Genomic DNA, 17,157 nt, shown 5'->3' on the forward strand with positions numbered 1-17,157 from the left:
AGTGTAATGTTAAAGACAATAAAAAATAATGTAAGGATATGGCATGCCTAGACCTAAATTCATTGCATTACAATCAATAAGGTTGGTTGTCTGCTGGTGGTTATTAAAACTTATCACCGTAGGTATCTATTCTTCTATTAATGTGGAAGCCCTTAAATGCATTAAAAGCAAAAATACCTTTGACATAAAGATACACACACACACACACACATACACACATCTTGATAATTAGTATGAGAACTAACAATGACACTGCTATGCATATAATAGACAATTAAAAATTTAAAAAGAAAGAGGAAAAACAAATACAGTTATGAATATATTGTTAAAAGCGAAGCTTTCCTATAATTAAGGTCGGTCCGTCCGTAAAGGGTAGCTCTTTTTGTTAATTTAGGCATGTTAGAATTGTCCTATCGATTTCAAACTTTGCATGGTGATTCCTTTACTAGTTAGGTACGATTTAGAAAGCGTAGCAACTCTACAATCTTTACCGGAATGTCCATACGTCCAGTTTTAACATGTTGATTTTTTTCACTTTTTATACAACAAATATGATTGATCTGATTTTTGGTATACTGAATCCTGGGAAAACAAAGTACAATAGTTTAAGCGAAGTAACTATAATAACGTTCTAAAAATGGAAGTATGTCCTTAAACATTTTCGTGCATAAAGCACTTTTTAACAAAACTTACAATTTTACTTCGACTCTTACACATTTATATTCAGATTATTCAGTTCTTTTGTCCGTTTCAGAGCTTCGCTTTTATGGATGTTGTCATCCTTGTTATATTATTCCTCCAGCTTAATTATTATTAATCATACCCCTATCTTTTTTATGCTATTTGTATTATATTTCAATTAAAAGATAAGGCAACTGTTATGTATGTTAGTATGATGGCTTTATTATTACTTGGATCTTGCACAAGATTATCATGTACTCCAATAAAATGAAGCATGTAGCTGCATAAAATAACGACCCCCTGTCCCCCATCCAATCCTCCTACTGGACGAACGAACTGACCAATAAGTGGAGTCAAAGTTAGCAACCGAAATTGACAATTTTTACCCCTGTCATAATATCCACATATATTCTATATCAATCGTTTTATTAGTATGCCTAGTAGTTTTGAGTAGTTTTAACGTAATCAACAGTGGACAGTGGTGACGGGTGGACAGTATGTTTGTCAGTCATACCCTATTTATAGATTAGCTGCGCTACTTATAAATATTACATAATGGGATGGGAGGGAGGATATATAAGAAAATAATTACTTTATAAACAAAATTGAATTGCTTAATGTTTTTATAATTGGGTGAATGGGAGTTATCTAATCTGGATTAGAGAGAAGGACTTTTGGGTGCGAATAATCTTAAGAGATATCCTTATAATAAAGTAACAGGATCTCTGTGTGTGTACTCAAGTATCTCGCTAACTGCTAAATCGATTTGATTCTCATGGGAAGGTTTATAACTATTTTTGTGGAGGGTACCAACACCCTACCAAGTGCCGTAGAAACATGAATATGAAACAGCTGATCTTAACATAGACCAAATTTTTCTCAAAATGGATATTTTAAGTGACACTAAAGGCCTCTAGGGGTGTAGCCGCTTTATTATATTAAAGGTGTTAAACGAATTAAGGTAAAAGTGTTTATTTCAGTATCTGTGTACAATTGCTATTCTAGAACTTTGAACTAAATAGCTGCAGCCAATTCTATCAAAATATCCACGTAAATTATATAAAAAATGTGCTGCATATTTTTTACAGTTACAATAGAAGTACAGCTGTGTTTAAGACGGCCTAACAGGCATCCATACAAACAAACAGCAATCATAGAGAAGCTACGCTACTTAAAAGCCATGTTGTATACATATTGTACATTTAAGTGGATATTATGTAACGGAGTGTGGTAATAATAATCTTGTTTACAATATATCATCAACTATTATATGTATTCATATTAACATATGGGAAATAGGTATAGGAAATATTACTATAGAATATACGTGGATATTATGACAGGGGAAATATTGTCTTCCATTCAGGTTATTAATATGAACATCATTTAAATGTTAGTCTTCATCCAGTAGGGGGGGGGGGGGATTGGATGGGAGCGGGGGATAGTTATTTTAGCCAAATACAAGTTTCACTTTGTTAGAGTACATGATAATCTGGTGTAAGATTTAAGTGATAATAAACCCATTAATATTAAAGATATTTGGGATATCAAACAATATCCTTGAAAAAATTCCGAATTGACATTATTTTTAACATATTTGCTTATCCCTTTACATACAAGGCTATAGCTGATCTATATATAGCAGAAGCGCCACGCCTAGTACTATATTTATATAGATAAGGTTATCATAAATGCCCTCAGACTTAAGTAATTTTGCATCATATTATTCTTAATAAGAATTACTTCAAGGGAGGGAGGGGATATTAGGCTGTTTATTACACAAGTCCCTAAGTCTTAAAATAACGCATCTTATTCGTTGTCTTGACAATTTTGGGGACTTTTAATAAATTTTGCTTTTTTAGTTCATTTAGTCAAGTGTCCAACCTTTAATTGTTATCTATAGAAGGGGTAATTTGGTGTATCATATTTGAGGATGTACTTCAATTAATCGGCAATTGTCTTATTCCTTTAGATCCCTGGAATTAATAAGAAAGAAAACAACCATACAAACGAAGCACAACAAAGCAGAAACAGGAAAATTAAAGATAATTTTATCAACGTACCGACGGACAGACCCTGAATGTATAGTTCACTTAACAAGAAAGAAAAAGTGCGATATTAAACTAGATTTAACTTGAAATAATTTCAGCTTTATTTTAGAATTGATGACTAAACATTTAAATATTCTTAAAATTAAAACTATTCATTGCATCATAATTAAATGGTTACTAAACCCATTAATTTCTAGAGTTTTCCAGAAGTATTTGTTTTAAATGTATACGGTATGTGTGTGTGTGTGTGTGGTGAGTTATGTAACAGAATAAATACAAGTAGCATATAGTCAAACAAGCATTTTAAAAACAAATAAAGGGGGGGGGGGGCGAAAGTGACACTTTTTGAAACCAAAACTAAGAGTCAACAAAGGAACTCAACTAAAAAAAGGGTTACAGGTCTGAGATTTTGCATGGCAGTTGCTTTATAGGGGTACAATATGGAACTGTGAAGAAACGGCGGCGCAACCGCCGAAATCCGCCGTTTCCCGCCGTAATTTTTGTTGCCTTTTCTCGGCGGTTTTCGGCGGTTGCGCCGCCGTTTCTTCACATTTCCATATTGTACCCCTATAAAGCAACTGCCATGCAAAATGTCAGACCTGTAACTCTTTTTTAGTTGAGTTCTTTGACTTTTAGTTTTGGTTTCAAAAAGTGTCACTTCCCCCCCCCCTTTTTATCTATTAAGCCTTTTAAATAAACTTAGGTTCTTAACTAGTTTCTAATGAAACAAAACTAATACCACATTTTTATATTAAATAATTGTCCTATTAGCTTTTTATTTCAAATGGGGATTGCTAAGATGATTAGGAATACTGTATTAAGGGCAGCAACTCAATATTTAAGTTCGCACAGATTACGAATATGGTTAATATTAGTCTTTTAATTGCTGAGCTTCTCTTATATGAATGCTGTCATCCTTGTTTTAATGAAAGATAAAAAAAAAAGCTAATTAACAATGGATATATAATATACGTGGATATTATGACAGGGGAAAAATTGTCAAATTATGTTGCTAACATAGAACCTTTCTATTGGACAGTTAGCTAATCCAGTAGAAAGGGATGGGGATGGAAAGGAAACGGGTGGATAAGGAGTATCTTTATTGTAGCCCTGAGGGCTTCACTTTTATAACATGAAAATCTGGTGTAACATCCAAGTAATAATATATCCATTTAATTAACTTGGTGTACTAAAATTGCTGTGGAAAAGAAAATTTCTATTTGGACAGAACCTGACAAAAAGAGGACAATCTAATTTAAAGACGGATATGAAGCGTAACTTGATCACGAGTCAAATGACAATATCCCGTTAATCACAAGTGGACCTACACTACACCCCAAACCCACCAGCTTTTTTTTTTGAGGGGGGGGGGTGAAATAAGAGTTTCAAGAGTTTGAGGGGGGTTATCTAATGTATTTTTGAAAAATTAAGTGGCGGAGTAAAATGAGCGGTCCTAAAGTTTAGGGGAGGGGGGAGTTGACACCCATTTACACCCAACCTTGGACGTCTATGAACCAATCTAAAAAAAATTGTTTATCGTGCTTCTCTTAGGTTGGGTATATTCGTTTCAGACTTTAAAAGTCCCAAGATACCAAAGACTAAAAATTAAAAAGGAGGAGGGAAGCAGGGTTGGCCAATGGTAAAATAAAGGATAATTCACGTAAAACTTTATGTTGTTCAAATATTAAACTAAACAAGCAGAGACTTATGTTAAACAAGTTATTCTATTATTTTAAGCATCTAAATCTTCAAATTAATTCATAATTGATATCCTTAATAAATTGCTAACCAAATTCAAAAATCATATCAAGACTAATATAGATCAAGGCCTTAAATGATAGGTATATTTAACAAATGCAAGATATCAATTAATATTTTAATGAAACAACATTGAAAGAATAAATAAAAGAAACATCTGTTTGATAAAACAATTAACCTAGATATGATGAATAATATATGTACAACGTTTGATGTTTTTAAAGCAAAGCTTTTCCATAATTAGGGTTGGACCGGAGGTATATCTTCCGACTATTCGTCCGTAATTGTTAATTTTTCGAAATGATATTTTCAAAACGCTAATTTCAGATTATCATCTCTGCAAAAAAAATAACCCCTGAAAACTTAATATTCCATAAATTCTACAAAATGAAATATGACAAAAACTTGTATAGGTATAAATCATCAAACGAAAATATGAGTCACTATACTGCACTGAAAGGTTTAATTTTTAATAAGTAGGTAGCATTTAATGATAATATTGAACAAATATCAATACTCGAAAACGTAATCAATATTAATTACCCTCATTTAAACATGAATGTTGTCAGTTGTCGCTAATTGTCCACATCCCTTTTAGGGGTTAAAATAAGAAAAAACATCAATACCGCATAAAACATTGTTTTTATATTGTCAAAAGCTACAGGGATCTAAAAGCATAAGGCAATGGTTAAATTAATATAAATCACCAATGATGATACACAAAAATACCCTTTCTGTAGTTTTACCGTTTGGACGCTATACTAAATGAACCAAACCTACCAAAATTCAGTTAAAGTCCCCAAAGTTGTTAAGCCAACGAATAAGAAAACGTTATTAAAACTAAAAGACTTAGGGAACTTGTGCAATAAACAGCACAATGTTCCATATGCCATATATGGGTAACTACCAACTTATTAGAGAAAAACCTTCAATTAAAAAAAAACTTTAAGCGGAATCTATGGAACACCATTAAACAAGGATGTGCCAAATTATGCTGAGGGAGGCAGATGTGTGGTGATACAGCTGTTTAACATCCCACACGCACACACACAGCAACATCGCCCTCATTACAAGGGTTAAATAGTTGAATATTTAGGCATGCAAGGTCTTGTGATTAACAAGGGTTAACACACTAACAAGCCACCAAATTAACGTGCTAAATATTTTGTTTGTTTGTTTCTTAGTAGCGTAGCTGTTCTATAACTAGGGCTGTTCTTTTGTATGACCGTCAATTAAATAAAGATTTTGTGATCTATTGACAATCTAAATCTTAAAAACCGGTTTATTATTGTTTCTTAGAAGTCTAAAAGCATAAATTGCTTAGAAAACCTTTATCATACTGCTTAAACTTATCTACTATTATAGTTTAATATATTATACTGTTGAGCTTGTTTTTAACATAAATGTCCTAGTTCTATTATGACTAAGGGTTCAATTAAAATTTCTATCTTATCATAAAAGTAAGAAAGTTTAGAAAATTAGTTTTGTTGTGTAACTCCTCGACTTTAATTTTCTCTAATTAGGCCAGCAAATTAACTCGTTGAAATGACTGCATTTTAATTTATCATCTTTTTTTTAAATAACGACAAGCATTTTATTTCTTAAGTAGAAACTTTACTTTTGAAGGGAAAAAATGGAAATTTTAACAGCATGCATTTACTAAAAAAATTATTATTGATAGTTCGTGTTGCCTTTTATAAACAAAAAAGGAAATCTTTAAAAACCGAATCAATTTAAACCCAAAGCCTTAAAACCAGGGATCTTATGGGATAAAACAATTGACTATAAATATATGTACATGCCCAACGATGATTACAAAATTACACATTCTGTAGTTAAGATTTAATTAAAGCAACCAATTTCCAAGCTAACGAAAGGGGAAACATAGTTTGGGTACCAGTATACTTATTATTATTATTCCCTTAAAGTTCATGGAAAAAAAACACAAATGACACAATGACAAGTGACACTATCCTTGAATATGGAGGGGGTAGGGGGTCACAACCCCCTCCCTAACCACGTACAAAGCTGCTATTGTTTTCTAAATTTGGGTTTAAAGATTATCTGGCTAGTTAGGTGGAGGAAACCCCGAGAGTGGTCCCCCTCGGCACACAACATTGGCTGATTAAATGGATATAGAATACGTGGATATTATAACAGAGGAAAAATTGTCGTCAATTTAAGTTGCTAACATGAAACATTTAAAGGTTAGTTCGCTCATTCTGTGGTAGGGGAGGGGATTGAGTAAAGAGGGTGGACAGTTATTTTAGCCCACAGCCAGTTTCCCTTTATTAGAGAACATGAAAATCTGGTGTAACATCCCAGTAATAATATATCCATTGGCTGATTAACATCTTATCAGATAAAAACTACGCGAGTACACAAAAGTCTATTTTTGTAAATATTTTATTTCTGGAATATCAGACGGGCATTTAAACAAGGACATTTATGTACAAATGAAATAAGATATATTCTATAGTGAAAAACTTATTTAACAAAAATTTTTATTTTGTAAAACAGTAAAAAGAACAAATGATTACAACAACAAAAAAAATGAAACAAGTCCCTAAAAATCTCTGAAACGATGGGTCCTTTTAAGTTTATATATCTTTACAGGAAAGTTTTAAATCAGTCGTATTTGTAACTTATTCAATTCTATATGAATTATTTTCTCAATATAATATTTATTTAAATAAAGTTTTGGGACTGGGGGGAAGAGAAAATCACAAAAATATTCTTAATGTACATACGGATTTTTTGATAATTATCGAGTTACTACGCTTCCAAAAATCATATCCAACTGTTACAAGTCAAAATTAAATCAATAGTACACAATTCTAAAATGCCTAAATTAACGATAAGAGCTATCCATTAACGTAGGTACAGATCTAACATAATCATAAAAAGCTTCGCTGTAAAAAGGGTTCTAACATATAATGAATATTCAGAATATAAAGCCGTAACCCAAGAACCATAGATAGATAGGATATATATAAATGGTATATATATCTTAGTGTAGGACTAGGTGAAAGTCTAGCTAGATCCATAGGATGTAGGGTGTGTGTGTGTATGTGTGAGTGTGTGAAAAAAGCGTCTGAATATTCTTGGGTACTATCTAAGAAATCTCAGCAAACTGGTTTTTAAAATATTATTATTTCGGCTCAAAATAGATAATGCAAATTTCAAACATTAAAATACGTAACCAATAACAGAATATTAATTCTAATAATTTTTAATGTTTTTATTATAATTTTGTTAACTTAATAAAAGCTTTTTATTTTTATTATTTTAAACTTACCCCTATTTCAAGTCCTAGATCTGAACCATCCAGAAGTATTATGTTACAGCTCAGCATATCTTTTGAATTCTTGTAGCTGCCAGGTTTGCGGGCAGCGGCTTGGTTGCCGACCTTCTGCTCCGCCCGGCCTTTGGCCTTCCGCCGGCTGAAAAATCGCAGCATCGTAGCGGCGACGTCCTCACAACTTTTGTTCACTGAAAATTTCGCCTCGCCGTTATCTAGCAGGCTGCCATCACATGTCCACGGCCGACTTAAACGACCCTTGCTGTTGGTTTGACGGCTGCTACTACACGCAAAATCACCGCCGCACGAGTCGTAGCTGCGCCTCGGCGGCCCGTGCAAAGATACTCGGCTGTCACTGAAATATGGGAGTGAGGCGTGGCTGGTTATATCACAGAACCGCCTATTTGTAGTAAAGGCGCCGTCACAAACACTTATGTTAGAATTGTAAAAATGTGTAACACTATTTACACCCTCCACACTGTCCAAATCATGACTAACTAACTATAATAATAAGTAGGCTCCCCCTTCCCCTCTCTGCACACCTTTGGTCCGCCTCGCCTACACTGCTCCTCTCCCCCTCTCACACACACACACACACACACACACACACACACTCATACTATAGCGTAAATGTTTGGAGAAGGGGAATGGGACAAAGGTGAAAAAATGTGTCGTAAATGGGGGTGAAATATGATAAAGAAGAACCACACAAGGCAGAGAGAAGGGTAGACAGGTAGATACCCGGTGAGATATATAACTCAGGTAGCGATATGCTTAATATTAACACCATTCCTTAATAAAATCAACACATCTTAGTATACGACAATTAAAAACAAATAGGTATTATCATAAGACATTTTTTATATTTTCAAAACATTATTTTCGTGAAATATTATTCGCAGCTAGACAAACGTGGTAAGTTTTGTGCTTAATACTTAAAGGGAGTGTGAACGTAAAAATTTCTCATCTGATTATCAAATCTTAACATTTTCTAAGCACATTTCAATACACTGATCAACCAAAAACGTCCTATTAATAAAAATATCCAGGAATAATGCATTGATTTTATGGTATTTTGGGAGAGAAAAAGGAAAAAACAGGGAAAATCTGAACATTTTTATTTCTTATAATGTTTGTAGGGATATTTAACGTGTCATATCTAGTTGAAACAATTTACTTACTGTTAAGGATTTATTTTATGCTATAAAATTGCCAACGTATAGCATCGTATTATAGACAATTTTCCAAGAGTCTTGTTAACTAGGGCCTACGGCTCAGGGCTACTTAGGTTTGATTCCTAATTAGTTGGATGATTTTTATGAGTTTTTAAAAATATATCTAGATTTTGTTAAGGTATGCAGTAAAGCAAAAGTAGGAGGGAGAAAATATGAAAAGATGTAAAGGAGAGGGAGGGCTCAAAAAAATGGAAAGGGTAACCATTTTTGGATTATTCTTAAGTAAGAAGTAGGCGAGGGTGTGTGTGTGCGTGCGTGCACCAGGACGTCTTGACTATCAGACTAGGGGTTGGTGAGATTTTTGGCGTTTTCAAATACCGTACAATTTTTTTTATAGCAAATTGAAATAAATTTTAAGTCTACAACTTGGCGCTATAACATATCTGAAGCCGTAGGTTTTTTTTCTCAGAATGTTTTTTCATGATTAGACATAGTTGAAATTTCCGTTTAAAAAAAGGAGTTTATTGCTTCGGTAAAGGATCAGGGTTGAAAAAGCTTAAAACTGACCCTGTTCCTTAATCTTTTAGAAATATACCCCTGGATCGTTTGAAAGTTCGGTTCGGTTCAGTGGTTGTGATAAGTCTTGCTAACTTCTATATGATAATAATTTGTTACTTTGCACTACAATAAATCTTATGTTTCTTTTCTCTCCTCCCCCTTTAATTTTACATTTACACTTGTTGAATAGGGCAGGGAAATCTTTATTAGGATGGCCCAATTTTTACACTTTTTAAGAAATTAGAAAATTAATCCTTTTATAAAGCACTAATTAGCTTTTAAGCTATGCAAATTTGAGAGATAATATGACATCAATTCGCAAATATTATAAAATAGTCAAATTACTTTAGACAAATTTGTCAAATCAAGATAGGAACACTAAAAAATTTAATTTTATGTAATATATATTAATATTTGAATAGTCTTGGGAGGGAGGGGACATAATTGACTTGTACCCAAAGTTTTATAATAAGGTTTTCATATTCGTTGGTTTAATAACTTTGGGAACTTTTAATTGAATTCTAATGGTTTGTTCATTAAGCGTCTATACATTTTACCACTAATTGTGATCTACAGAAGGGGTAATTTTGGGTATCATAATTAGGGATGAATAAAACTTTATCGCCTATTTTTATATCCCTGTAGATCCATGTGAATAGATTAGCATTTCTATGTATTTAAAAAAAAAGTTAAATGAAGCTTTTTTGAACAGGTCTAATTTATGTATATGATTATAAAACTTAAAAGTCATACAATAAAATACCACTACTATAGTACTATTTGACATAATATTTAGGTGGATATATTGACAGGGGAAAATTTGTTGTCAATTTAGGTTGCTAATACTGGCCTCATTTAATGGTTAGTTCGATCATCCAGATATATATCATCCTAGGAATGGGGTATAGGGGCTGGTCCCTGGATGGGTGGGTGGCGTTATTTTAGCCAGCTGCGATTATCACTTTATTAGAGTACATGAAAATTTGGTGCAAGATCCAAGTAATAATATATCCACATTGTTCCAGTACTTATACAAGTCTTTGTTCTAATAAATTATAATCTGAACAAAGTTATCGACAAATGGAGAAAACACAATTTTTAAGAAGCTCAGCTATAGACTATTTTGTATATATATGGTTCATGTTTTTAAGCCCGTTCGCCTGTCTGTCAAAACTAAAAACACCCCTAAAAAAATGCCTTCCTGATACTAAATACTAAATGTAAGTATATCATCTGATTTTTCTTGTGTATATTCCAATTATCAAGAGACTTGGTTTTAAGATTTTTACCCAAAGGCACACCCCCATACACCACTCTGACAATAAGATACCAACCCTCTTGTTGTCTCAAATATACCTCCTACAGCACCCCCCCCCCCCCTCCTCAATTTTGGATTAAGGTAAGTGTCAAATTTTTAGTGTGCGCTTCGTGCAAACCCCTGGTAAAACCCTGTGCATGCATCTAGTGGTCCTATATTATCCTTAATAGTAAATGTAAATGTATTTTTTCAACTCAATATAGTTCATAGATTGAGTATTACGGATATAGAGATTTAAGGAAAATGACATTAATAAAACGAACTTGTAATATGTCATGTCTCTCTTTTATATCCTTTTTTTGTCTGAAGCTTAAGATTTCAATACCTCTGAACCGATTGAATTCTCCTTTTTAGGAAAGATTCACATAGGCCACAAGATGGTTTTAGGCAAATTTCTTAATAAAAGGTAAAATAAGCAAGTATATATCAAATGTAGAATATATTTCAAACAAGGTTTCGTGATTTTTCATGGTTAATAAAAACATATTGAGATGCCTTTTATAATGAATATAGGATAAACGTGAATTTGTCGTCAATTCAGCTTGCTAATAAGGACCTTATTTATAGGTCATTTAATCTATCCAGTAGAAGGGGATGGATCGGGGTAAAGGGGTTTGATGGGGGGTATCGTTATTTCAGCAAGATGCAAGAATCACTTTGACAAAGTACATCAAAATCTGGCGCAACATCCAGGAATTAATATTTCGATTAAATCTATGAATAAACCCAAAAGAAGAAGCTTCCCTGTCAAGCACTTGACTTTAGTTGGATGTTTCAAAGATGAGTAAAGTAGTTTGATAGTTATTTATCACATTGTATTTGTACTATAGACAGTTTTCCGCGGATATTAAAATCAAGGATAAAAGGCCCTAGACAACAAAACTGTATTAATTTAAATATTCGTGTAAAATTGTCTGTTATATAATGATAAAAAGAATTTTTCAGTATGGCTCAGAACCGGTTCTAATCCAGTGGATATTAATCAGTTTCGAAGCCATACTGGAAAAAAGATCTCAAACCCCACCAAACTCTTGGGAAAGAGACAATATAAAAGAAGACCCTATTTGACCGGAAACATACTTGGATAAAGATGCATGTTGACCGCTAGTTCTGACATTTATTACTTCCTTTCTCAGAGCTACATATATAGATTCTTCTAGGATTATAAGGACGGAAAATTGGGGTTTAAAGATCAGACAATAAATTTGTTTTATTGGTCTATGTCGCCGCCCTTGAATCTTGCACCGAGTTGTGAAAAACAAGTATGACAACATCAATAAAAGTGAAGCTCTGAAACAGTAGGAAAACAAACATTAAGACTTGCAGAGTGTCAGAACTGAATAAGCAGAAAATAAATGTACAAGTCTAAACAAAATTGAGTTTCTTTGACTTTTATGCGGCTAATCCCGATGCCGGAGCTTTATTCGTCTTAAGAAGCACGGCTCACAGTTTAATGGTGAATGCTATATAAGATACTAGCGGCTTCGCCCCTAGCCCTTAGGGGCTTTGCCCCAAGAGGCAATTAAAAAAAATATTAACTACTTCTGGTGCTGCGACCATTAATTTAAAATCAATTCCCTAAAAAAAATAGGAGGGTATTTTTTTTGTTTCTGGTGGGGGGATGTTGGTGTCCCACCCCCCAAGAAAATAGCCTAAACCCACCAAAGGACCAGTAGGTATATTCCCTGAAGAGTATAATCCAATCGGTTCAGTGGTTACCGAGATCTTAAGGGACGAACAGACAGACAGACGGACAGACATCAAGCTGTATTATAGATATCAGCATTATGTACTCATTTTCCATATAATGAATTCTTATAGGACTCTGCCCGATTATTTTGTACTTGTAATATTTATTAGTTGACCTCCAAATGGACATAAATAATAAATATCCTTTATTCCTTTTTTTCTTCATTTTCTTTCAACAAAATAAATTTTTCTACAGATATTACAAAGATAAATTAATATATGCCTATGTAGATGTTTGCGTCAAAGGATTACTGAAAGTTCACACAACAATGTGAAATATTTCACGTATTCAACTAATTGCTGTTTTGCAGGAAGGGAGGGGACATTGGGCTGTTTATTACACTAGTCCTCAAAGTTTTTTTATTCGTTGGCTTAACAACTTTGGGGACTTCTATTAGATTTGGATTGGTTAGTTCATTAAGTTGAGAATCTAAACGTTTCAACCACTGATTTTCACTACACAAGGGGTAATTTTATATATTATCATTGGGTATGTATATCAATTTATTGGCCATTGTCTTATCCCTTTAGATCCCTGACTGTTTTGTCAAAATAGCTGAAATACTGAGACAAGGACATGGATTATAATTCTTAAATCTGAAACAAAACAATCTTTTAAGCATTAAAAACATCAAAACAGACGGGCGTACGGACATTGTGACTTCTATAGTAGATTCTCACTGAGCACTGTTTTAGATTATACACAAGAATCGATATATTATTAATTGGATGTTGCACCAGACTTGTACTTGATAAAGTGATGCTCGCAGCTGGCTAAAATAACGATACCCCCCTATCCAACTCCTTTACCACATCCCCTCCCTCTGGATATAGGAATTGACCAATAAATGAGGTCCATATTAGCAACCTAAATTGATTAAAATTTCCCCTGATCAATATATCCTATAGCCATTGGAAGCTGAGGTAATATAAGTTGTAGAATGTAGATCAATGTTCGTTGGTCTGGTGAATTTCCAAAAAAATTCAGACGACGCTTTATCTCAATTGTTGCATAGAAAATCACCTGTTTAACCTACGAATGGACACAACCATGGTGTTGCAGCCGTTGTAAAGATCTAAATCAAGCTACAAATTAAAATTTACGATTTTAAGAGGATTTTATTTGCATAAACTCATTGGAAATAAAACAAGCACAAAAAGTTTATAGGAAAAACATTTTGGTGAAATTACTTAGAGTTTGCAATTCATATTTTTGTGCTGTATAAAAAAAGTGTAAAAATTATCAAGACGATCTGAAATGTCGTCATACTTGCAAGAAATAAGATAAATTATGCTTGTACATTTGCAAGAGATCTTAAGGGATAAGACAATAGCCGATAAATTGTTGTACTTCCCCAATGATGATACACAAATTATCCCTTCTGCAGATTATAATTAGAGGTTGAAACGTTTGGAGGACACTCAAATTGATGAACCAACCAATCAAAATTAAAGAAAAGTCCCTAAAGTTGTTAAGCCAACGAATAAGAAAACCTTTTAATAAAACTGTGTGACTAGTGTAATAAACACCCCAATTTCCCCTCCCTCCCTGGAAATTTGTAACTAATCCTCATTTCATGATGAGAAGTTTAGAAGATAGATATGTAAAAAGTAGACATTTAGACAAAAGGAGTGGCCTTCTATCTTCTATTTTTTCTTTTAAAAAAAGCGGATAGTTATGTAAAGAAAGGTAAAAAGTATTAACGTGTACGATTATAATCTATATGAGGGAAGGAATTTGACATGGATCAAATAGATAAGGTATTTTTTAAAAAGCTTTTCTTTAAGGTTTTAAAAATTTATGTATGTAATAATTTTATCTTTCTCAATCATAATAATCATAATTGTTAATCTGTCGTCAAATACATAAATTGCCTAAATTGAAAATACTTACATAGAGATTCTATTCTTTTATCATTCATTCTTTCATTTTTCCCAATCGTCCTATGAATCACCACTTTAAAAATCAAGGGATTATTTCTCTTTGGAGGGTGGTGACACCCTCCCCCAAAATAGTTTTAATCCTTCCAAGGGCCTATGAGAAGCTACATTGCAAAAGAAAACAATATCGTTTAAGTGGTTAGCGAGATCTTTCGGTACACACACACACAGGCACAGATCCTGTTACTTTTATATGATAATTTTATATGATCCTTAAATTCCCTGAGGTTCGCTTTAAAATTATAATTTTGTTAGTCTTTGTAGTAAAGTAAAAGAATAGAGGGGGTACGAGCTATATCTACTCTATATATAAGGGGGGACCCTGTGCCGACTTGGGTCTTTGAAAATCAGCATCGCTAAAAGAGTAGAAAGCAATTTGTTAGCAGACGAATATGGTCCCCACCTCTTGGGCTAGGTAGTTGTCTGGGTTTTACATCTATGTATGTATGTATATTGTATACTTACTTATACATTTATTTAATGGGTTTCTAGCACATTTAAACTAATCTAAAGATTAAGAAATTACTGAATTGAGGTCTCAGTTTGGATCATAAATACTTCTTCTAGGTGAAAAAATGTTCTAAGAATAAAAAGTTTATGTGGTCAAATTAAAAATTGAATAGGCACAATAAAACAAATTGAATATCAGAAGCGCACCCTAAAAAATAAGGATGATAACATCCATAAAAGCAAATCTTAATGAATCAGAAAGTCAAACAACCAAACTTGAATTATAAAATTACTTGAATACAGGATGCTTAATATGGACAAAATTACATTATTGTACATAGGAATCCATATTCCAAAAATAAAGTAAAAAAAAATATTATATTATTTAAAATATTGTTTTTAAAAAAACCAATCAATCAGTTTAAAATTGACAGGACAATTCTAACATGCTGAAAATAACGACGGACGGACTGACCCTAACCGTAAAAAAGCTTCGCCTTTGAAAATTATACAGTTTTAATAGTTTATGTAATGAAAAGTTTATAATCAGTAGCGTTCACAGAGTTTTTCATCTTCCTTTGATAATAATGATTCCTAGGACTAGTATGTCCTAAATAATTATCCTGTATTTAAGCAATCTTGCAGCAACTTTACATACAAATTTGTGTAGATTTATAAATTTACATTCTGACACCTTACAAGTATTAATATTCATTTGTCCTAAAGTCTGCTTTTTGAGCTTTGTTTAATGGATGTTGTATTCCTTGTTTATAATGTGTCTAGTGACCCAAACTTTATGTGCTGAAAAAATCTTTTTTGACAAGGTATTATGATTTGCCATTTTTCATTTGAATAAAATGTTTTCCTTCAACTTTTTTGTTATGGTAAATTCTACTACCCGCATTCACCATAAATTAGAGAGATATAGAATACATTAGAAAATATCCAAGGTACTTGATATGAAAATATATAATAGAATTATTGGTTGGTTAAAAAAAATACACGATTATTTTTCTTCTACTGACAATATATATCAAGTTTCCTATTAATAATGGTTGTCTTGTCTTTGAAAGAATTTTGGGACACACGCTATGGGGCAATTATGATTTCTCAGCAGCTATTGAAGCTAGACGGCTGATTTTTTTTGTAAAGATTCCCTATACCAATGAGCATCCAGTATGTAATTTTCTTTGTCTGTCAGACATGCTACAAAGAAAATATAAAAATACGTGAGAAAGGTTTCGTGATTATTTTCTCCACTATTCTTGATTTTCACAAAAAATCAAAGTCTTTTTAAATCTCCTTGTCCTTATTCCCCTTTGTTATTTTTATGCTTTGCTACGTATTGATGTTGTCATCCTTGTTATAAAACTAAATCATTCAAAACGGCTTTATCCAGTGGAAATACTGGAAAGGATATTTCACATTATCTTTACCATACGATAAATTTCACATTTTTAAATTGTAGTCGTTAATGAAATACATCTAGGTTTATTCTAGTTTTTAGTCCATCATTTTATTGTGGGCTTCGCTTTTATGGATATTGTCATCTATTTTTCTTTTAAAAGTTTTACTATTGCAGTTTCATAAATTATATAAAAAAGGAAAAATTCCAGGTTTTAACTGTTGTGAGAAGAGGAAAATGAATTGAATATTTATGAAAGAACTAATCTAATTTCATTTTTCCAGAAATGTATATTTTATTGCTTTAATTAAAATGTCTACCCACCAGGAACTTGAAAAATTAGGTTTTATAATTTTGTTAGGAATTTGCATTTTTAAGCAACTTTCTATATTAAACTACTTATGTATTAAAAGCAAAGCTTATCTATAACTTATCTGTTTTTTTGGAATGCTAATTCCTATTACAAAAAGGTACAATATTGTAAGCAAAGCAACTCTATAATGAAGGCCCAAAAATGAAAGTATGCCCTAAAACAATATCATGTATTTAAGCAGTTTTGCAATAAATTTACTTACAATTTTGTTTATATTTATGCGTTAATATTCTGCTTATTAAGTTCTGACACTCTTCAAGTGTTGATGTTCGTTTGACCTACCAGAGCTACGCTTTTATGAATGTTGTCATCATTGTGTTATATGAAATTTGAACACAACAAGAACAAGTAATTAACAGGGATGACAATGTTCAGAAAGGCGAAATTCTAAAATCAG

General features: G+C 32.6%; 1 protein-coding gene across 1 annotated transcript in view; it reads right to left on the reverse strand.

Moving 5' to 3' along the window:
* Positions 1-8,361, reverse strand: part of LOC145316368 (uncharacterized) — a 108,108-nt gene extending 99,747 nt beyond the window's left edge. The window contains exon 1 of the mRNA XM_080156813.1: positions 7,789-8,361. Within this exon, the coding sequence (XP_080012939.1) occupies positions 7,789-7,950 (162 nt within the window). The 5' untranslated portion in view covers positions 7,951-8,361. The remainder of the gene's footprint in view (positions 1-7,788) is intronic.
* Positions 8,362-17,157: the final 8,796 nt, after the last annotated feature.

The sequence above is a fragment of the Acartia tonsa genome, chromosome 4 (genome assembly GCF_053477335.1).
Source record: "Acartia tonsa isolate MP-2025a chromosome 4, ASM5347733v1, whole genome shotgun sequence".
Taxonomy (NCBI): Eukaryota; Metazoa; Arthropoda; class Copepoda; order Calanoida; family Acartiidae; genus Acartia; species Acartia tonsa.